This window comes from Podarcis cretensis (assembly GCF_951804945.1).
Source record: "Podarcis cretensis genome assembly, chromosome: 5".
In the NCBI taxonomy this organism is placed as follows: Eukaryota; Metazoa; Chordata; class Lepidosauria; order Squamata; family Lacertidae; genus Podarcis; species Podarcis cretensis.
The window spans coordinates 5,137,344-5,161,027 of record NC_137174.1 but is presented as its reverse complement, the minus strand read 5'-3'; the positions used below and the strand labels follow the sequence as shown (position 1 = coordinate 5,161,027).

General features: G+C 43.9%; 1 protein-coding gene across 1 annotated transcript in view; it reads left to right on the top strand.

The window, feature by feature from the left end:
* Nucleotides 1–22,966, top strand: part of PCLO (piccolo presynaptic cytomatrix protein) — a 261,547-nt gene extending 238,581 nt beyond the window's left edge. The window contains exons 24-26 of the mRNA XM_079975008.1: nucleotides 14,848–14,982; nucleotides 16,958–17,103; nucleotides 18,259–22,966. Of these exons, the coding sequence (XP_079831134.1) occupies nucleotides 14,848–14,982; nucleotides 16,958–17,103; nucleotides 18,259–18,399 (422 nt within the window). The 3' untranslated portion in view covers nucleotides 18,400–22,966. The remainder of the gene's footprint in view (nucleotides 1–14,847; nucleotides 14,983–16,957; nucleotides 17,104–18,258) is intronic.
* Nucleotides 22,967–23,684: the final 718 nt, after the last annotated feature.

Below are 23,684 nucleotides of genomic sequence, written 5' to 3'. Positions count from 1 at the left end.
TAACAAAAGATCCAATTTCTCTTTAAATGATGGCCTGCTCCGTGAGTATCATTTTAATCAATATAACATAGTTACTGACCAGATGAGCGCTGATCTGAGGGAAATGGATATTGAGCCAAGATTTTGCAGAGAAAACTGGCCACCTTGAATTCCCTAATAGCAGACACTGTAATGGTAATTGAATATCTATTTTTAGTTTTAGTCTTCAAAGTCATGTCCAAAAGTGCTGGAGGCTGGAGATTGCAAAAACCATTGAAAGTCCTTATAAATCAATAAATCATGTTCTTTGCGCAACAGCAGGAAACAACTCTTGTGGAGCCCCATTGTTTCTCCAGCAAGGGGCCTGAGTAAAAATAAACCAATACTGTATACCCTGAAGTGCCTAAAGTGGGATTTCTTCTGGATAAACACAGATAGGATCAGGCGGCATGACAAACGGCTTCCTCTTGCCCCACTGCTTTTCCCTGAGGGAAACCGCCCTTGAAAACGCCATTCGGGGTTTCCCTGGAAGGCCATTTGTTCTGCACTATCGCTAAGGAGCGGAACTTCCCTTGCAAAGGAGTGGGGCAAGCAGAAATCGGCTGCGCCCCATTCTTTCTAAGCAAGGCATAGGTGGAAGTGTGAACAAGCCCTGATTGTGCTGATGCTTCCACACCTGCGATGTGCTACAGTACAGCCCATTGCTGTTCCGTCATATTTATGTTTCTACTGGAGAGGTTACTAGTTTTTAGATTTGCTCATAGCTTGGGAGAAATGAAGGTGGCGCTGTGGGTTAAACCACAAAGCCTAGGGCTTGCCAATCAGAAGGTCGGCGGTTCGAATCCTCGCAACAGAGTGAGCTCCCGTTGCTCTGTCCCAGCTCCTGCCAACCTAGCAGTTTGAAAGCATGAAGTGCAAGTAGATAAATGGGTACCGCTCTGGTGGGAAGGCAAACGGCATTTTTGTGCGCTGCTCTGGTTCGCCAGAAGCGGCTTAGTCATGCTGGCCACATGACCCGGAAGCTGTACGCCGGCTCCCTCAGCCAGTAAAATGAGATGAGCACCGCAACCCCAGAGTCATCTGTGACTGGACCTAACGATCAGGGGTCCATTTACCTTTACCTGGCAGAAATGACATCACAGCTTCTAGATCAGTAACACGGGGGGTGGGGATTTAAGATACCTGGCACAGGGAATGGGGATTGTCCACAAATATATCCGCAAATTTTGTACTTTGCCTAATGGTTAATCTGGCCCTGATATTAACTTTTTACAAAAGTTGTGTAGTGCATTTTCAGAGAGGCATACATATTTTTTTTTTGGGGGGGGGAGTTGGTGTCCTGTATCTCACTGCTTCATAGCTGCATAAAAAATACTTCTCATTTATCACAAAGGTATGTTTGGTGCTGCCTCGAGCAGGGTCACATCTTCTGTCTAGGGCTCTTGATAAAAGGTAAAGGTACCCCTGCCCGTACGGGCCAGTCTTGACAGACTCTGGGGTTGTGCGCCCATCTCACTTAAGAGGCCAGGGGCCAGCGCTGTCCGGAGACACTTCCGGGTCACGTGGCCAGCGTGACATCGCTGCTCTGGCCAGAGCCAGAGCCAGAGCAGCACACGGAAACGCCGTTTACCTTCCCGCTGGTAAGCGGTCCCTATTTATCTACTTGCACCCGGAGGTGCTTTCGAACTGCTAGGTTGGCAGGCGCTGGGACCGAGCAGCAGGAGCGCACCCCTCCGCAGGGATTCGAACCGCCGACCTTTCGATCGGCAAGCCCTAGGCGCTGAGGCTTTATCCCACAGCGCCACCTGCGTCCCTAGGGCTCTTGATAGTCTGAGATTAATCAATGCCAAAATATTTAAAGGAGAAAAGTATCAGTGAGCTTGATCTCTGTTGCTGAATAATTGCTTTCATACTGAGAAAGTGGTACAGAGCAATCGAAAGGTGCTTCTCTGCAGTTGGTGTGCATCAGTCTGTACAAGCTATTTCCTTATGTTCTGGCATGCTGCTGTTTACTGCAAAGACATACTCTAGGAAGCTGAGAAGCAATCATCCCCAGGATAATGGAGTCTTAATAGCCCTAAAGACCCATGATGTAAGAATACTTTAAATCTTCCTTTCTTTCTTTAAGTTCCCCTGCCTTTAACCCATTGTTCTTAGCAATCTCCCTAGTCTATGCATTCTCCAGAAGCTTCCTACTCTGGGAAATTTGGCAAGTATTTAGCCAGATATGGTGCTTCCTTCACAATTAGGGATCATTTTGCTTCAAAACCTTCACCAGCTAAGCACTGGTAAAATCATGCTCTTTTTAGGACCAACTGACGATGTTTGCAAGGCAGCTTCTCATTTGCACAGAACTCTTAGAGCCGGTTCATATTTTAAAATCCTCTTTGCAGAGCCGTTCCATGGAATTTAGGCCAAGTAGAAGAAGTGTATATGTGTTCAGCATCATATTTCTTCTTGTATTTTAGAAACATCAGCTGGCAAGGTAAAACTGATGGTGTGTGGTTGCTGGGGGCAGGGGCTAACCATGTTTCAAGACCAGGAGTCCCATATCTTGGTACCTGCCTGCTGCTTTCTGCCTGTAAGAACATAAGAACAGCTGGCTCAGGCCAAAGGCCCATCTAGTCCAGCAGTCTGTTCTCACATAAGCCTGTAGGAAGTCTGCACATAGGACCCAGTTGCAACAATGCTCTCCCCATTTGCAGTTCCCAGTAACAGGCCTTTGGAGGCAATACTACCTCCAACAACGGAGGTAGGTGGAGCATTACTCCCATGGCTAGTTGTAGCCATGGATAGCCTTATTCTTCATGAATTGGTCTGATGCTCGTCTAAAGCCATCTAAGGTGGTGGCACCACTAGCTCCAATGGCAGGGAATTCCATAATTTAACTCTGCACTGTGTGAAGAAGAACCCCCTTTGATGCTGCCATGAGTGCTGGAAGGAAGACCTGCTCTCTGCTGCAAGACCCATTTTGACCTGGTCTAGGAGCCCAGACTCACCCTGAACAGCTAAAAGAGGCTCCTGGGAGGCCACTGGGACATTGCTGGAACAACTGTTGGGTTGGGGCAACTGACTAAAATGTTTTCAAATGGTTCTAATTTTGGTTCCTCTTTTGTTTTTGGCAGGTTGGTGTTGGTTTAATGTTTAGTTGGGGTTGGCAGTTATTTTAATTTGGGTATAACTGTAAACTGTTTATTGCTGTTGTTGTTATGTGTTTCTGTTGATTTATTGGTTTCTTTGTTGCTTGTATAGGACATGTTGTTTCTTGATGTTTTATATTTGATGTTTTGTTGTGTTTTTATGTATGTTTTAAGCCTTCCAGAGTGGCTGGGGAAACCCAGCCAGATTGATGGGATATAAATTTTAAAAATATTATTATTTCTTATTATTTCTGTTCCTCTCACATCCTTTTATAGAAATTTATTTATTTATTTATTTATTTATTCATACATACATACCCCACCCATCTGGTTGGGCTTCCCCAGCCACTCTGGGCCGCTTCCAACAAAAGATTAAAAGTACATTTAAACATCAGTTATTAAAAACTTCCCTAAACAGGGATAAAATGTAGCAAGAATCTAATACACCCCCATACCTCTGCCCCACCCCCCTGGGCGAGGAAAGTGACCCTGTAAACAGTAGCTCTGAAACTTTCTACCTGTCAAGAAACAGGGTAATAGGAAACAATATTTAGCATGTGAGTAGCCTATTACTTGTGTTTTTTCTCCTGCATCTGAATGTTCTGATTTCCCCTTTGTGACCTCCTCTCAGAACTGTCAGTGGAACATGGTTTTAAGATCAGGGCTTTCCATAAGATGAACAGCATCCCTTGGTTCTTGACAACTGTTTCTACAAATGAAAGGAAGCTATTGCGTTGCTCTGTCATTGCTTTTCTGATGGTCCATCTTGCCTCTGAGATTTCTCTAGGCCGTTCTGTGCATACTGTTAAGTCCCTTCCGGCTTTCTACTTTTGCACACGTAGCTTCATTCATATCCACTTTGCCATCTCTTAGCATTTCAATGAAAGAGAAATCAGACAACTGATTTTATTAACAATTTGATCTTGCCACTTGTGAGTGTGCTGTGTGTGGCATGGGCTGCTGATATGAAACCTTTCTTTCTTTCGCCAAACCTTTATTAGGCATTAGAGATGTAGACCATCTTAAAACATCCATGTACAAAAAGTTTAAAATATATACAAAGAAACAGCCACATAAGATATATAGTAACAGAAATTTTCATTGGAGTGTCTTCCCGCTAAACCGTGCCATTCACCACGATATGAAACCAACCACTGAAAATGTATTTTTTGTCTTTTTAACCTCCTACACCTAGATCTGAACTTTGGAGTACTAGCCCTTGATTCACTTACTTGTCAAGCTGAATCTCACAATCTTTCAACTGTTTAAGGTCTTCAGATTCGAGTCACACCAAGGCATCCATTTATAGCTGGTGTTCTGAGTGCTATATATGGTTTGCAGTTGTTAGCATGCGGGGAGAAAAGATTTATTTAAAAGCAGGGCTACGGCTGCAATCCTGAGCTCTAAGGTGACTCAGGATAGATCCTATCAGTGAGTCACTGTACTCTGTTGAGAACTGCATGAGCAAAGGCTTTCCCCACAGTACTCAGCAGGGAGATCCCATGGTAGTTGTTGCAGTCTTGAAGGTCACCTTTGCTCGTGTAGAGGGTCACAATGCTGGAGTCACACATGTCTTGTGGCACAGATCCTTGTTCCCAACTCTGCAAGAGGAGGCTGTGGAGGCTTGTCATGGGAGAAGAATTGAAGTTTCCAGCACTTCTGTTGAGATTCCGCCCTGTCCTGGGCCTTTACCACATGCCTGAGAGTTGATGACGTTCTTCAGCTCATCAAAGAAGGGAGTTTCCTCCATTGTATTCAGTGGGACATGCTCCTGAGTAAACATGGTTAGGATTGCCCTACAAGAGACCAAGTAACAAATCAAGAACTTCCTGGTTTTGGTCTTATCTCACCTCAGTCATGAATTCTCTTACGTGGCCCTGGTGGTATGAAGGAAACACTTCTTAAATTTCCCCAGGCTTCTCAGTCCTCTGTACCTTTTATGGTTCTTTATGCTTCCTGTTATCTCAGCTCACTGCCCTTATACTGGCCCTTTTATATTGTTGGTGTTTAATGTTTCTGTTTTAAGGATGACTCACTGAGCTACATTCTACTTAATTATTCCAAGAAACCACCAATGGAGATTTAGAATCATAGAATCATAGAATCATAGAGTTGGAAGAGACCACAAGGGCCATCGAGTCCAACCCCCTGCCAAGCAGGAAACACCATCAGAGCACTCCTGACATATGGTTGTCAAGCCTCTGCTTAAAGACCTCCAAAGAAGGAGACTCCACCACACTCCTTGGCAGCAAATTCCACTGTCAAACAGCTCTTACTGTCAGGATGTTCTTCCTAATGTTTAGGTGGAATCTTCTTTCTTGTAGTTTGGAGCCATTGCTCCGTGTCCGCTTCTCTGGAGCAGCAGAAAACAACCTTTCTCCCTCCTCTATGTGACATCCTTTTATATATTTGAACATGGCTATCATATCACCCCTTAACCTCCTCTTCTCCAGGCTAAACATGCCCAGCTCCCTTAGCCGTTCCTCATAAGGCATCGTTTCCAGGCCTTTGACCATTTTGGTTGCCCTCCTCTGGACACGTTCCAGTTTGTCAGTGTCAGTTTGTTAGAAATTATAGTTCTAGGACCACAATTCTAAAATAATCACTGCTGTCTACACTAATGTCAAGTTCAGGATGTAAAGAGCCCATACAGATGTTAGGTAATGCAAGTTGAGCAGCTAATGCGGATAACAATTGTATATAGCAGAGGCAAGGGACCTTTGTCCCAGCAAATGGTACTGGAATGCAACTGGTTTTCACCAGCACCTCTATTGTTGAACGAAATATTCCTGATTTGCAGGGGGTTGGACTAGATGATCCTCTTGGTCCCTTCCAACTCTACAGTTCTATGATTCTACATCCAAAATTGCCAGAAAACCTTTATCAAGTTATCTCCCCCACCCCCTTTGTAGAAGTTGATCAATATGAACAGTGTGTCCCATTCCTTTGCCTCCACTGTACATAAGCCGTGTTAGGAATTGGAGTCCACCCTGACACTTTACTGAAAGGTAAAGAAAGATGGCTAACCAGCCACACATCTACCCCCCCCCCCTTCTTGCTCCCAGTGGAAACAGCTTCCAACAAGATCCTGCTTTCATGCCATTCTAAGTTGTTGATGCAGCTCCTGTTATATTTAAAGCTTTTCCCCCTCAAGCATCCTTTCTTTCTAGTTGACAGTAAAATGGATGGTCTCTGAAAGGAGCTTTTTGTTGCCACTGTTTTCATTTCTGAACAGTAGCAGGGACTGCAGAACAGTTTTAATCCCTTCTTGGGCTCTCCGAGATATAGGAGCTGAAAATGTACAACCACCAGGAAGCCTAAAGCGGCAGAAAGAGTAAAGGGAGAAGACTCCAAAAGCATTGTCTCCGTGAGCCATAAGCAAAGAACACGGACCATCAAGCTGTCACATTAAAAGAAAAGCAAAACAGGAATGTTTGGTGGCCTGTATGAATGGCATTAGATGTCTTAGAATAAGAAGTCAAGTGGAAATCCATGCAGTAACCTGCATGCAAAAATGGATGTACAGAGTCTTTGTGCAGGTGCAGCTCTTGTACAGTTTTTTCTTGTTGTTCAGTTTATTTAGGCTTGATAACCATTGAGGGTAACTTCCTCTCTGCAGACCATAATAATTAGTGCAGAAGGTGTAAGAATGAACTGTTTCTCACTATGCAGAATTGTGGTGCTCTGCAATGTACCAGCTCCTACTTCTTGCATTTCCTTGGCCATTTTGCTCCACAGATGGTGGAGCAAAGTATCCCTCCCCAAAGTATCTCTCTCTCTCTCTCTCTCTCTCTCTTTCTCTCTCTCTCTCTATATATATCTTATTCAGTTTGATTTTAAATTTCTTTGTAAGCTGCCTCGAGCCGTGGAAAATGCAGGATGAGCATGTTTCAAGTAAACAAACCTCTTTCTAGTCCAGTGGCGTAGCGTGGGGGGTGCAGGGGGGCCCGGCCGCACCGGGCGCAACATCTGGGGGTTAGGGAAATCCACGGGTTAGGGGGCGCAAATCCACGGGTTAGGGGGCGCAAATCCATGGGTTAGGGGGCGCAAATTACTTGCCTTGCCCCGGGTGCTGATAACCCACACTACGCCACTGTTCTAGTCCATTTCATGTATCTGGTGTGAGGAGAGCTGTAGCCCATGAAAGCTTATGCCACCATCAATTTGCTCGTCTTTGAAATACCGCACGATTCTTTGCTGGTTTGGCTGCAACAGACCGAAATAGCTGCCCTTCTGGAATTTGGTCTGCCATTCTACAATATACTATGACAATATTCTCACTTTCCCCAGTAATACTGTTGCCTGTTCCCGCTCTCAAGCAATGACACATCATCCCTGCGAGGTGCAGAGCCGCTCAGGCTGGTACTGAATGGCTGTGGCATTTCTCCAGAGTAGTGAGCCACAACACGGCTTCTTTCCCACTGCAAACCAGGGTGGGAAGTTGATTTGCATCCAGGAGGAGAAGTGAGCAATGCTAATATTAACCACACATTCATGGAATAGTTCCCAGGTTCAGTCTCAGTTGTTGTCAGTCTTGAGAATGATAAGGTAACAGGACTTCTCTCTCTGACAGGAGACCGTCGATCAAACATGGGGAACTTGTGGCTGTCCATATGTTGTTGGATTCCAGCTCCATCACCCGTGGCCCCTGGGCCATGTGCCGGGTGGCGTTGATAGGAATTGCAGGCTCATATTTCCAGGAGGACCAAACTGAGGCCACTCAGAGCCAGTCAGAGCTAGATGAAGCCATGGTCTCATATGGCAGCTCCTTGTAAACAGGAGACAAACACACTGATACTTGAGAGGGGCAGTGTTTATTATTGCTATGGATTTGGGGGAGAACCCCCCACTGCCACCCAATAAAATAATAAATGCTAGGATTTTTATTATTTGGGATGTGAGCTGGCCTATGCAAAATGACCTGGTCAAATCAGGGCTCTTAAGAAACAATGCAGAGTCACTGAGGACCATTGGCAAGGCAAGAGGACTGTCCTCCCCACTTGCCCCGAGGTGTGAACAGAGACTGGGGATTTGGAAGGTTGCCAGGGTAACTGGGTGTGAGGTGACCGGGGAATAGAGTCTTGAGCAAGGCTTGCTGGGAAGAGAAAGGAAGAAGAAAGACTGGGATCCATATTGGGCAGGCTGGCTGATGGCTGAGAGATGCCTTGGACTCCAGGGCTACGCTGTTGCTATGGGAGACGAGCCCCTCTTGATATGACCTTGCTGCAAGGTCTGGACTCCCTCCATACACACTGAAGGTGTAAAAACACAGGGAGTAAGTTGTGGCAGACAGCAATAATGTATCTTGGACTAAACATTTTAAACGTATTTTAGCCTGGTGAAAAAACAATAATGTCATTTAATTGCATAGAAAGGATTAAAATATCAGTTTCTCTGCAGGCCTGTGATTTATTTAATAATAGAGGCCTAACCTTATTCTGTGTTCACACACACATGCACACAGATACATTCAGAAAGTTCACATGTTGCTCAAGGTGTAAATGACTGGTCTAAATTTGAAGCTGCTATGCAGTTCTCTAGGCAGATGTGATTATGAAGTGTGACATTGTGCATCCGGGTAGACAGATTCAGTGTATTTTGAAATCTGTGCTTGCTCTCCTGCTTTCCCTCTACCTGAAAAGGGGTTTGCGCGTTTCATAGAGGGGACGATGCCTTTCATGCACTGGGGAGCGTTCTGAGCCACAACACTAGCAGATCCTTGTTAATGATGGAATTACCGACACTCTGGTTTCAAGCTGGTGTGCCGAGAGTGTTCTTACCTGCAGGCCAGTTGCCTGGCAAGTAAGGGGGAAGGCCGGGGTTTTCTTCCCTGCCATTCCCTCCTGTCCCCCACCACATTAATTCATTTTATTAATTATTAAAATATTTCAATATAGTTAAAAACAAACAAACATATTTTTGGTATGTGCATGCATTGCAGTCATAGATGTACTAAATAGGGCTGGGGCAGCCCAGAAGATGACACGGATGCATGGATGAAATTTACCGCCATAGGATTTGACTATTAGAAAATGTCCTCCAGCTGTTTCTTTTTGGCTTTTTACACGTTTAAATCAATAACTAAGCACAATAAAACCCGTGAAATGCAAGTATCGTAGCTCTTTCAAGGCAAACACTCAGAACAGATATAAAATAGTGGTGCCATTTTGTGCTGGGTATGAAAAAAGAAGCATGGGTTTTAAAAAGAATTATGAGTTTGGGCAAAAAGTTAGCAGCTTCATAGTGGTTTTTACTGACCAGATTATGGGAATTTAGGAGGGACCTGAAGTCAGCATGTATACAGAGTATAATTTCAAAATGCACATCTGCCAGTGAACCATAGAGAACATTTAAGACTTGTCCTCACTTAACTTTCCTCCGCTCTTTCCAGGCACAGTCTGTGATTTAAAGTTTCATGATCAAGCACCCCTTTTTTTTTTTTTGTTGCTCTGGAGCTTTCCCCATGAAAACCTGCTCTTTACAGCTCAATCAGAGCAAAAGTCCATTTGTGGAAAACCTGAATTGAGATTTGCTCTGATTCTACTTTACAGAGCAGGTTTTTTGCCGTGCAAGCTCAGAGCAAAAATAATGCTTGGACACAGAGCGTTGAAAGTGCAGACATCTGCCTGGAAAAAGCAGAGCAAAAGGTACTTGTGGATAAGACCTTGGGCATTACTTCTCATACCTTTTCTCTATCAAATTGAAATATTTCCAATTTTTAAAGATCCAGCTCATTTTAGCAAAGTTGTGCGGCACCAGATATCTATGTATTGCTCAATTCACGCGGCCATTTTGAGTGAAACTATTAGATCGCATCCGCAGCATATGTTCAGCACAGAGAGAAAATAGGGATACTTCTTAGAACTTAATGAAGGACAAATTATTACAAAGGAAGCTGCCTTAAACTGAGTCAAGCTATCAGTGCAGGGGTTTCAAGTGGTGGTTTTACCCCAGCCCTACTTTGAGATGTTGAGGATTGAAACTGGTGCCCTATACAAGGCTCTCTCACTGAGCTACATTCCCTAAATAAATAAAGTGCTGGGTTCTGCTCTGTTTTGTTTTGTAAGGTTGTATTTAAACACAAATACACACAAAAAATACTTTAACTAGGCAGCAACTTCAAAATGGGCTTAACAGTCGACTATATTAAGATTCAAAATAGGGGCTTTTATCAGGGGAGAGAAGCCAAAATACAGGAAGAACAATGAGCAGGCTAATTTTTGTGGTTTCAGACTACAGTATTGTTTTGTGGCGTCGGTTTGCTCCCCCTGTGGGCAAATTGAAAATTGCATTTAGGTTTTCCAATCATTCCTAGATGAATCTGCGGAGACGGTAATGGGGGGGGGGGGGCGAGGAGAGGAAAAACCTGCATTATGTTTTTGGGTGGATTTCTGCGTATTTGGGATTGTGAATGCTTTTGAACAGCTCCACGCCACATTATATTACCTTTCCAGAGGCCAAGTTGATACAAGACTAATTAAGTACCTGCCAATTCAACTAAAAGTCTACTCTTGTTGACATCAACATAGTTAAATGTTCATCCAGATTGACTTTATGAGAAGAATTATAGCTTATGCCAGGACACCGAAACAGCTGTACTCTTAGAAGATACTGAGTACAGTAATCTGCACTCACAATGAGAAAATAATATGCTCCAATTCAAGAAGGAGGGAAATTTTGTTCTGTCTGCTTTTTCAATTGAACCAACCTAATTTTTATTCCCAGACAAATGCATAGATTTAGAACATAGTTATCCTTCAAATTTCACATATCTAAATGCAAAATCTATACCCTGGTTAGAAATGTGTACAGGGAGATGAAATACCTTTTTAAATACATATTTTGCTGTAATTTTTGGCTCCCCGTTTGTGGAATGCTCTCCCCAGGAAGGTTCACCTGGCACCTTCATTATATATCTTTAGGTGCCAGGTGAAAATGTTCCTCTTCAACCAGGCCTTTGGCTGAGTCATATTCTACAGCCTTTAAAATGTGTCTGTGGGAAAGGGGAGGGGGTATTGTTTTGTTGTTTTTGTTTTAATTGTTTACTTGTGTTTTTATCTTGCATTTTATTCTGTGAACTGCCCTGAGATCTTGTGATCAAGGGCTGTATATAAATTTATATAAATTTAATATGATTAAGAAAATGAAAATAAATAAAATAAATGCCAGCACTTTGAATTAGGCTTGGAAACAGACTGAAAGCCAGAGGTGCCAGATTCTCTAGAGGATTAAGAGGGGCAACATGATGGGGACAGACCTTCTCAAAAAAATTAATTTGGGGTCCAAAACTGCCTCGGTCCCTAGGAGTTGCCGCCTATGCTGAAAGCTAATGCCCATTCCCCATTATCAGCCTGGAAGTTATAGTCTGAAGCAGGGGGTGGCAAGGTTTAACTTGCCTGGGCTGGTTCACTTCATTTCATTTTTAAATAGTATTTATTCAAATTTTAAAGATTACAAAGAGAAACAATAAAAAATAAAAATAAAAAAGACATAAAAAATACAAACAAGCAATTTAAAAACAACAGATCAGACCTTTGCATAGCTTTCTGTCCTTATTTCCTTGACCTCCTCACACCTCCCTTTTTTGTATTCTAGTTCCATTAGATGTTTCAGCAAATCCTTTCCAGCTTTGTTTTTATCCTAATAACTTATCTTAATATGCTGCAATTCTCGTCTTTCACCAATTAATAAATCAATTTTAACCTAATCCTTTATATCATTTCTGCTAAAACCACATTACTTCATTCCAACAACCTTCTAACATTCAGGGCTGGTTCACTTCAGTGGAGATCCCTCTGTGGGCCGGATTGGGCACCTCCGTGGGCCGGATTGCACATGTGCGTGAGCGCATGCAGCCGCAATTTCCGGCGTCTGCGCCGACATGATTTCCAGCGTCTGTGTCTGCACAGACACGATTTTTGGAGTCTGAGCTTGTGCAGACACAATTTCCAGCACCGCGGAAGCGAGGCCCCGCGCCGTGCTGCACCGGTTTAGTGCAGTGCACGGGGACTCACCGAGCGGACGACTCGGTTTGGGGGCAGCTCGGTTAAACGACCCCTGTGGGCCGCTTGTGGCCCAGGGGCCTTAGGTTGCCTACCCCTGGTCTGAAGTGACTGCAGTTTCTGAAACTCTCCAGAAGCAGCCCCCCCACATGCTGCGTGTTGCAATGACTTGAGGTTACCACAGCGTGGCGCTGTCCAGGAAAGGACCACAGAAGTCAAAGACGAGGGAAGGATTTGTCCCGGAAGCACCTTGGGGCTCTAGGATTAAATCCCCGGAATACAAACCTAATTGTGTAGGTTCAATGGATAAGAGTGTCTGACCTGGGAGACAAGGCTTCAAATCCCCACGTGGTCATGCATTTCACTGGGTGAACCTGAGCCAGCCGTGGTCTCTCATCCTAACCTTCCTTGCAGTATTGTTGTGGGGATTAAATGAGGAGGAGAACCGTGTAGACCACCTTGAGCTCTTTGGAGAAAAGAGTGGCCTTTAAATGCAATAAATAAATCAAATTAGCTACATTGCACAGAGAAACCACCCACCCACAGCATCTCTGTTTTGTCAAGATGGTACTCCAATTTATTGGCCTCATCCAATCCACTAGAGCACCAATATACCTGTTTAGCATCCCAATTGCCTCACTTGCCTCAGGTGTAAATGAGAAGCAGAGCTTGGTGTGACCAATGGTGACATGGTCCCTAGGTGGCCTAACTCTCATGGGAAACCAGATAGCACCCTACAGAACTTTGTAGCGCAGGTGTCACAGGGATGAGCCATAGTGCCATAACAGAACTTTATAGAAGAAGCGCTTCAGGCAGGAACAGAATCCCGGAAATAGTGTGCCTTCAGAAGGATGCCATGGTTGATGCTCTACAGAACTGGAAGCAAAGTCAGATTGGTTCCTGGAAGAGAAATGAAATTAGATTACCTACCATTTACACTCAGTGTGATAAATGTGGTTTGTGAGTCACCTGATTGCAGATAATGTAGTTGGCAGAACTCCCACATAGTCTCTACAGTGCATCAAAAGCTTCTCAGCTGAGCCAATGCTTTCTGCCGAAGTTTCCCATTGCTGAAAGTCCAATGGCAGGCTTAATTCATGAGGGAATTAAAATGCCAAACTGAATTACCGTATTTTTCGCCCTATAGGACGCACTTTTTCCCCTCCAAAAATGAAGGGGAAATGTGTGTGTGTCCTATGGGGCGAATGCAGGCTTTCGCTGAAGCCTGGAGAGCGAGAGGCGTCGGTGTGCACTGACACCTCTCGCTCTCCAGGCTCCAGGAAGCTATCCGCGAGCCTTGCGTGCCCGGGGGAACTCCCCCCGGGCGCGCATGGCTTGCGGGCGGCAGCCGGCAGCGCGGAGCACGGGGCGCCCTTTGGAGGACGCCCCGTGCTTCGCACAGGTGTCCGCAACCCTTTGGAGGATGCCCCATGCTTCACGCAGGTGTCCGCAAGCCTTGCGTGCCCGGGGGAACTCCCCCCGGCGCGCAGGGCTTGCGGGGGGCAGCCGGCAGCGCGGAGCATGGGGCGCCCTTTGGAGGATGCCCCGTGCTTCGCGCAGGTGTCCGCAAGCCTTGCGCACCCGGGGGAACTCCCCCTGGCGCACAGGGCTTGCGGGCGGCAGCCGGCAGCGCGGAGCACGGGGCGCCCTTTGGAGGATGCCCCATGCTTCGCGCAGGTGTCCGCAGCCTGCTGCCCAGTGGGCGAGGCGCCCTGAAGCAGAGCGCCCCGCGCGCCGGACAGACATCCGCAGCGAGGGGAGCCCTGCAGGAGTTCTCCGCAGGGTTCCCCACCCTTCGGATAGCAGCCTGCCGCCCGGCGGTTACGGTGCCCTGAAGCAGAGCGCCCCGCGCACCGGACAGACATCCGCAGCGTGGGGAGCCCTGCAGGAGTTCCCCGCAGGGCTCCCCACGCTGCAGATAGCAGCCTGCCGCCCGTCGCGCATGGGGCCCTGAAGCAGAGCGCCCCGCGTGCTGGACAGACATTGGCCAGCTCCACAAGCTCGGGGGACAGCGGGGAGGCGCAGCGCCGCCATCCCACTGTTCCCTGACCTGGTTTTGGGGAGGAAATAAAGGGGGGAAAACATTCCTTTATTTCCCCCCCCCAAAAAAAAAGTAGGTGCGTCCTATGGGACAGAGCATCCTATGGGACGAAAAATACGGTATGTTCACGAAGGGTCAAAGGTGCCGCTAGTGCCCAAAGTGACAATTAAGGGTCTTTTCACAGGAAGACATGTACATCTAGGTAGGCCCAGGATACCTGAAGGGGCTTGTGGTCCTCCATGGGTCAGAAGCATTACACGAGTTAATGAGGTGTCACCATTCAGTTTCATGGGCCCGATTCTGCAGAACTCCTTCCCATTAGAAATCAGGCAAGCAGCCTTTTCCCTATTTTGTTTTTAATATGCCAACACAATAATACACTACCGTTTCTTACAAATGCAACTCTTAAAAAATAATACAAGGTTAAGTTACCAAGCATGAAGAAATGAAATGTACCTTTCAGCCAACTGGGGAGTTGCTGTCAATTCCTGGGTCTGCCCTAAAATAATTATGGCCACATCTTGTGCTCATTTATACCAAGACTGTAAAGACCCTGTGCTAGCTTGCAGCTTATATTACTTGTATTATTGTTTGGAAAGTTCCTTTTAACTTGGAAGTATTAGCTTTGTGGAATACTTACATGCACCTTTTGGTATAGCTGATCTGACCCCTCCCCCTTTTACAGGTAAAACCCAGGTGATGGGTGAAATCAAGATTGCTTTAAAGAAGGAAATGAAGACTGATGGGGAACAGCTGATAGTTGAGATCCTTCAGTGCAGAAATATCACCTACAAGTTTAAATCTCCAGATCACTTACCAGGTATCAATTGTAAACCAGCATTTTAATACATAAAATACGTTTTAAAATGAGTGGTAAACACATAAGGATGGTAAGATTTCAATTTTGTTTTTAGTTATCGACACACATGTATCGTATCCATTGCTTATAGCATTCATTCATTCTTGTTTTCTCTACAGATGGTTGGGGGGGGTGTTCCTAAAAATAAATAAGTGTAGTAGTGAGGGGGGGGTGCCTTTCTGCCTAACCAGGCATCTTCAGGAGAGAGTGATTTACAGCGACAAAGATGCAAGGTGCAGACAGGTACATAATGCTCTTCCTCTATTCAGCCCCCATGTCTCCGAAACTCCCCCTTTTCCCCTTGAAGGGTCCCAGAGACTCATGTTAATGCCACATACATGAATCTGGACCATTGCAGGTGTGGCAGGTCTCTTCCCTCAGCACAAATTGTTCCCTCCCAAGAGTGCTTTGCAAGAGCTTTATTTACCTAGGTACCGTATTTTTCGCTCCATAAGACGCACCATACCATAAGGCGCACCTAGTTTGGGGAGGAGGAAAACAAGAAAAAAAATATTCTGAATCCCAGAAGCCAGATCAGCAAGAGGGATCTGGCTTCTGGGATAGCCATGCCAAGCTTCTTCAGGGCAGTGGGATGAAGGTTTCCCCTGCCCGAAGAGGCTGCGCGGGGCTAAGGCAGAAGCCAGGAGAGGCGCTTCGCTGAAGGGGCACTGCGCAGCGCCCCTTTAGCGAAGCGGGAGGAGGAACAGAAGGAGCCCCTTCTGTTCCTCCTCCGTCTTCGCAGGACAGACGCGTTGCTGAAGGGGCGCTGCGCAGTTCTCCCTCTCTGCGCAGCGCCATTCACTCCATAAGACGCACTCACATTTCCCCTTACTTTTTAGGAGGACAAAAGTGTGTATTATGGAGCGAAAAATACGGTATTTGTGCTCGACACAATGCAAACTGGTAAATAACTCACCAGCCTCCTCCCTAATGGCTACTGAGAAGCACCATACATATAAAACATGGGATGTTGCTTTGTCGAAAGGCTCTGAAACACCTCAACCAATTGCGCGTGGCTTCTATGTAAGTTTGATTCCCATAGGAATCTGCCTAATATCAAGTCAGGCCATTGGTACATCTGGCTCAGTATTATCTGCACCAGGGATGGGAATCCTGTGGCTCTCCAGATGTTTGGACTCCCATCAATCCCACCCAACATGGGTGATCCAAAAACAACTGGAGAGCTGCAGTTCCCCATCCCAGGTCTGAGCTGAATGGCAGCCTGGATCTCCAGAATTTAAGAGAGGCATGTTTCTCAGCCCAATCTGGGCATGCTGGTGACTGAACCTGAGATCGTTTGCATGCAAAGCATGTTACCTGACACTGAGTTTCAACCTTTTCTGAAAGGGATGAGGGAGGTGTTACCTACAGCAGACAAGAGGCCCTTTTACCGTGTATTTAGCCATCTAGCTTTTTACATTTTTGGAGCTGCCTAGCAATTGGACTGTAATGATCACGGGACTCAGAATTCAAAATTTAAAGTCTTACTCCTCTCCAAACTCAAAGTGCTTCAAGTCAAGAGTGGCAAACCGCTTTATGACAGGAAAGCTATTCCATTCTAAGGTAGTGTTATGTCATAATTACCGGTATATGTCAATACCTGTTTCTGGCTGAAGTACCTCTGGTTTATTTCATTTTCCAAAAAAATAATGTGCAGTTTTTTCCGTCTCAGCTTCATCTCTTATAGGAAAGATTTCTAAACTATTTCATTCAGTGAATTTCTGTACTCATTGGGAAAGAATTTGCTTTCAGGGCCCTGAATTTCAGAGCACTTCATCAGCTCTCCTGAAATTACCTCATTTTGATATCGAGGGAAACAGCAGAGAGAAGTTTCCCTCATCTTAATTAACCATTAACTAATTTAATTCTAAATGAGTTAGCAGCAAAGACACCTAATGAGGTTCTGTATGACAGGTTGAACTGCTTATTTGAACAGATCTGTATGTGAAGCTGTACGTTGTCAACCTTGCAACTCAAAAGAGAGTAATTAAGAAGAAAACAAGAGTATGCAGGCATGACCGAGAACCTTCATTCAATGAAACATTTCGATTCAGTTTGAGTCCCACTGGGCATTCTCTCCAGGTAAGCCTCCATCTTAATTCAAACTGAATGTTATGCTTTCTGCATTGGGCGTTTGAGACTCTCTTTCTCTCACTTACTTATTTACTTAACCTTAATTATTTGCCATTTGCCGAAAAGCAAATTAAATGTTACAGTGTGAGAGTTACATGAACAGTCTCCCAATGTTGTTGTGTTTGTTCAAGCCTAGAACTTCCTCAACTTAGAACATTCTTGGCTGCTCTAAGTATCAAAAGATAGTATGAACTGTCAGAAAGAAGTAAACAGAATTTGCAGAGAGAATAAATAAATTTGTATGATCTTCAAAACTGAAGCCTTTGGCAGGATGTTCCTCATAAAATGGAACAAGGAAGCATAAATGTTCAATGAGTGGCCACCTAATGGAGGCCTCTTTCTTGGGTGTTGGCAATTCAGGTTCACACTCAGCCATGACAGTCTCTGGGTAGTTTGCCTAGCCTAGCCTAATGTGCAGCCTAACCTCGTGGTTAACCTTGTGAGGAGGGGGGAAATGTCAAACTCAGCTCTTCAGGACAGAGAGATAAATGTGACATAACAAATACCACTCCCCCCCCCCAACTTATTTCAGCTAGAGGTGGTCACACATACAATACGGTCATAATACAGTGGTACCTCGGGTTACATACGCTGCAGGTTACATACACTTCAGGTTACAGACTCCGCTAACCCCAGAAATAGTACCTCAGATTAAGAACTTTGCTTCAGGATGGGAACAGAAATCGTGCTCCGGCAGCAGGGCGGCACTGGGAGGCCCCATTAGCTAAAGTAGTGCTTCAGGTTAAGAACAGTTTCAGGTTAAGTACAGACCTCCGGAACGAATTAAGTACTTAACCCAAGGTACCACTGTAGACATTATAACAAGACACGTATAACAATAAATTATATGTATATGGACAACCTATACATGGAATGTGTCAGGAGATCTCAGGGACACAAACAACTTGTCCAAAGCCATTCATCGTCCCTTGGAATGTGCAGCCACAATAAGTGTTGGGTATATTTTGTGACACGATCTTGCTTCCCATAGCAAACAGACAGCACGCCACAGCTTCTGCAGCAATGATCAGGGTCATGTTCCAGGGCTTTAGATCTTCTTACCAGAACGGTGAATATCTGTCCAACCCTCTGTTCTCTTCCCAGATACTCCTTGTTTCCAATGGAGGAAAGTTTATGAAGAAGACCTTGATTGGTGAGGCATATATCTGGCTTGACAAAGTGGACCTCAGGAAAAGAATAGTAAACTGGCACAAACTTTTGGTCAGCTCAACACAAACACATTGAGGAAAGATTTCTTCTCGGGCCATCAAGCCTTGTCAAAGTCTGCTTGTAGGATTCCAAGACTCTACTTTGATATTGTGTTTAGCTAGGCTTTCAGAATATGAAGTAGGAGGAGAAAGTTCTGGGCTATTTAGCACACTTTCATGAGGGCTAGTCAACTTGTTTTGCTGTGTTTTTTAAAAACAAATCAGCAGAGCTTAATAAACCAACCACCCTAAGCCCAGAAATTAAAATGAGTCTGCTTGAAAAAGGAGACTTGTGTGAGGGTTCTGTGATGTTAGAATCTGAAGAGGAATAATAACACCATGCAGTTGAAGGCAGGTGTTAATGCAGAGAATTTGGCTGCAGCTAGAGGCAGAATCTTTCTGCGAGAGCAATCTGGCTCACGGTGCAATCACCTAAGAGATCATGATATGCAAAAGTACCTGAAGCAACTGCCTTTCCAGTTCTGAAGACTTATCTGAAGATCCATGGTCTTAATGTAAGAATATATTTGCTGTGGTGAGATGATGCCCCAGGAGGCAAATGGTGGGGTAATTAGTTTTTAATTTAAATGGTGGCAATGTTTCTCTTTCATGTTATTTTTTTCCTCTTTGCTAATTATATGCTTTGGCATTTAAATTGAGAATAGTAATCTCTGTCTTTTCCCATGTTAGTCTTGGAGAATTACCATCTCGGACTGTAAAGTACAGAAAGCACAAAAATAGTTGTCATTTTGGAAAGAGTAAAGGGGGCAGTTGGAGCCATATCAGGAAAAGAAAAATTGCTTTTATGGTGTAGAAGACATTGCGATTCAGCCTACTGTGAACGACTGTTTTCCATAGTTTTGCTAAAATGGTGTTGGTTCTAAGGGCTTTTGAGCACTGAGGTGAATATTGTGGCTTCACTATCTGTTTGTCTTGCCTTTGTGAACTTCAAGGAGTCACTGTTTCCAACTGTATGAAATAGTCCACATGTTAGAACAAGTGATGCTGTTTATGTGACCGTGTGCTACAGGCTCCTTCTCATCTGCATGAAGTTGCAAACATTCTGCTCACAAAGCGTTGAAGGAGATCATTGAAAGACAGGCTTTGGATTGTAAGGTCAAGCACTGCGTATAAAATGAATATCCATTCCCAACTTGGCAGCATTCATTGCCGTGAGCTACAAGCTTTCTTAAAGGCATGGAACATGAAACTGCATTGGTGGCGTCCAGAAACAAAAAATGGAAACACAATTAGTCCCTCATTGTGTTGATTTGCTTTATGTTACAGTATTTTAATTGAAAATGGGCATGTAATTGCACTATGCCAAACTGTTCCTTGAAGCTGAAATGGTTAAACAGCAGTAGCAGCAAGTATGTGCAGAAGAATCATAGAATTGTGGAGTTGGAAGGAACAGCAAAGGTCACGTAGTCCAACCCCCTGCAGTGCAGGAAACTTCTGCCCAGTCTTGGGTTCGAACCCACAGCCCTGAGATTAAGAGTCTCGTGCTCTACTGACTGAGCTATCCCAGAAATATCCGCACATTTTATCCCGACTGTAAAATAGGTAATGATTGGGAGGAAGGAGAGCATACGAACATAATTTGGTGTTCTTACTCAGATTTCATCCACCTGTCTCCTAGAAATATCAATTTCAGTCCAATTCTTTGGAGCAATAGCGCTGCCCTCCTGCCCAAAGTGCTGTGTCATGTGGAAATTGCCTGCTACCAAATACCACATCTCCCTTATCCTTATTTTAAAAATCTCATGGCATCTGGGTTTGTATTTTCTGAAACAGCGAATTTCAATTGCTAAGCGAAGTCTTTCTTTTTTTTAAAAAAAAAAGTGATATATGCAATTTTGCGCAAATGGCTGGCAATTTTGTTCTTGCTAAGATTTATGACAAAGGTGGTGAATCGTATAGCGGTTGCCATGGAGATTTCCACCAGCAGCAAGCGCCAAGTGGGAGGCTTGCTAGTAAACCTCTAATTATCACTATTAATTGAAAAAAGCAAGACTGCCGTTGCCACATGCTGTTCGGTGGATTGGATGACAAATTGAGAAGCAAGGAACAGCTTTGTGTTAATAGCAGATATTTATTTGCAATTATTTATTCACAGCGTTGCTGTTGTGGCTTCAGCTGCCCCTTGTTCAGCAACTTCTGCCGCAAGGCATCAGGTCCCAGGGCGATCGTGCTCCAAGCCTTGGGAGCCAAACTCTCTACAAGTCAAATGCACCAGCGAATGTTTGCGGGAATTTGTGCTTTTGAGGAAAGGCAGGTTCTGCTAGCAACAGCATGTTGAAGGTCGTTAGGGTTAGAATCTCTCTTCATTGTATCCTGCATCTCATAAAGAGCTAGTGAAGGGGTTTGACATTCCCCGAGCCACGAATGCATCAGTGCTGAGACTGAAGACGTCTGCAGAGTGTGCCAAGTTCCTTTTGACCAAATGTCTGGGTTGTACTGGAATCATTCTATGCAACAATGAATCACGTTTAAATGCAGTTTTCTTTTTATGAACGAAGGCAACAAAAACCCTTCTTGTGGCAATTATTTTTTTAAAGGAAAAAAAATTCACAGGGACTTTGGGTATTTGTGAAAATGTATGAATACTTCACCATATCTGTTTTCCTTCTTTGTTGTTTTATTTTGCAGGGGGGGGGAATCTTTTTCTTTGTTTGTTTGTTTGTTTGTTTGTTTGTTTGTTTGTTTGTTTGTTTCTTCTGTCAGACAGAAGCACTTAAATGTGGCCAGGCCTCTTAACTTGGAATAGATGAATGTTCTCCAATTGTGGGTTTCTTTAAAGGTATGGATTGTTCATGGCACAATGCGCTTTATTTACTATAGAGCTATAGATATTTACTATATAGATCTAGATATTGCCCACAAGTCTGCCAAGCTAGAGATATAAGTTGTGTTGTACAAAAAGCTTTGTATAGAGAGAAAAAACAAGCTTGAAGTATGAGCTAAAGCACAGGATGTATGTGTGTATGATAGGTTGTTCCTCGAAAGGGGTCGTTTCTTTCCTTCGTTCTTGTGACTGATGGCCAGATCTTGCTTTATTTCCCTGGATCCAAACAAGGTGTGTGAGTTCCTGTGACGAACATTGAGCTGTTTTGTTGTTATGATCATCCTTTAAAGGGATAGTATCCAGGAGCAATATAAATGCTGTGGCTTTTTATCAGTGTCCACTCACCGCCCCACCACTTAAACTTGTACCACTGTTTTCAATACATAGAAGAAGAATTAGGGTACCTCGTTGTGTGCACACAGGAGACATTTCCAGGAACCTCGTTGTAAACTGAGTTCCTTTTCTATATGCCTAATAGTTGATTTTTTGGGGCAGCCAGGTGGGGAGGGTTAGTACAGTAGCTGGTAACCAGCTGATATTGCTTCTTTCTGTCAGGACGAAGAAGTAAAATGTAAACACTTCTTATATATTGCTCAATATAGAATTATTTAATTAGTGTTTAGTTTCCTGGAGATTTCATACAGATGTTAATAGTATATTTTTTATCTTTTTATTTAAATCATACCTGATACTATACCAAGTGCTTTATTTCCCTTGCTAAGAGCCCACAGTCCCCCTTGAGTGTCTATATATGTACATACATATATCTATATGTGATGGGGAAATAATCAAATATTCTCAGTGGTGAAGAAACTGAAGGATCTACCGGCATCAGATGAAGGAGGCTCTTCAGGCATCCGAGTCAGTTTCCAATGCAGGACCAATCTCTTCAGTTAGAAGATGCTGTTAGACTAAAATAATAAAATCTGGATACTCTCTCTTTAAATCATAAGTTGCATTTTGATGTTTTCTCTGATTAATTCTTTGACAAAATAATGAACACACTAATGGGTTTTAAAATATGTGCTATATATATATAATATATATATAATATAATATATATATCATGAACTTGGACTAGGTGATCTGAAGAAAGCTGTTTTTCTTAATTTGTAAATATGCATTTTTGTATTGAGCAGCAAACCAGGTTTGGATTCCAAATTCCCCCTGGTGTCCCAAGCATGTCTCCCTCCCTCCACGTGAACTGTGTCTTGTATAGATGTCAAGTGGCTGGTGCAGGTGCTCAGCAGTCGCTGACAAGCATGGGTGCCATCATCCTACCAGACAACATGTACAGCATCCCTGGCATTGGAGAGGGTGCGATGGGGGTGACTGGAGAGAACAACTACCCCGGGCATAAAATTTAAAATGCAACAGCCACCATCAGTAGTCTTTGGGGAGATGTAATATATTTCCACGGTGAATGTTGCATGTGTCAATGGTGGTTTATTAATATTTCTTTTTCACTTGAATGAATAATTAATTAATTCTTTGTTTTTTTGCCTTCTAATCCTCCAAGAAAAGAAAGATACAAAAGTTGTTCCAAAAGTTGTACAAAACAAAGCAAACAAAACGAACTTAACGAACTGTATAAAGAGCGGAAGAAATGCTTGTAAATCGGTCTCGATTTTCACTCTATGTATAAAATCCATGTCATGGTTTTGTGATTGTATACAGGACGTATCTTGAGAACTTATGCAAATTGTGTTGTATAAAGGCTGTTTAATCCAGTCTGGCTAATAAATATTTAAAATATCTAGTTTGGGGTCCTTTCCCACTACTAAATACTCCTGCTGCAGCTGGCAAATACGTCTGTAACTCTAGCACAAGAAATGGAGAAGCATCTGTGAAATGGGACAATTGGTTTACAGTTGAAATAATTTCAGTTTGAGGTGTCTGCCTGCATGGAATGGGCGGGAACCTTAATGATGGCCGAAGTATAAAACGGGGGGGGGGGGGGAGGCCCTAAGGAGAAACACACCCCTCCAAAAAAAGAAGCAGTGTAATGAAAACTAAATATTCTCTGCAGTTATGGAATGCCAGCTGATTCCTGTGTAGTGGAATAGAATATCTTGGAAGAATCAGAGAATTGTAGAGTTGGAAGGGACATTGAGGCAATGCAGGAATCTCAACGATAGCATTCCCTGACACAGTCCACAGCCTTCCGAGGGAGTCCGCTACACTGTCAGAAAGTTCTTCCTGATGTTTAGACGGAATCTCCTTCTTGTAACTTGAAGCCATTGCCTCCAGTCCTTCCCTCCAGAGCAGGAGAAAACAACTTGTTCCCTGGTCCACATGAAAGCCCTTGAGATATTTGATCATCATTCTTTTTATTAATTGATTCCATAAAAGAAAATAAAAACTAACACATGTATAAAAAAGTCAAAATACAGAAAATAGAGAAAAATAGAGAAAAAGAAGAGTTACAGAAAAAAGGTAAATAAAAAATACACAAACTTATAATTTTCCCATTGACA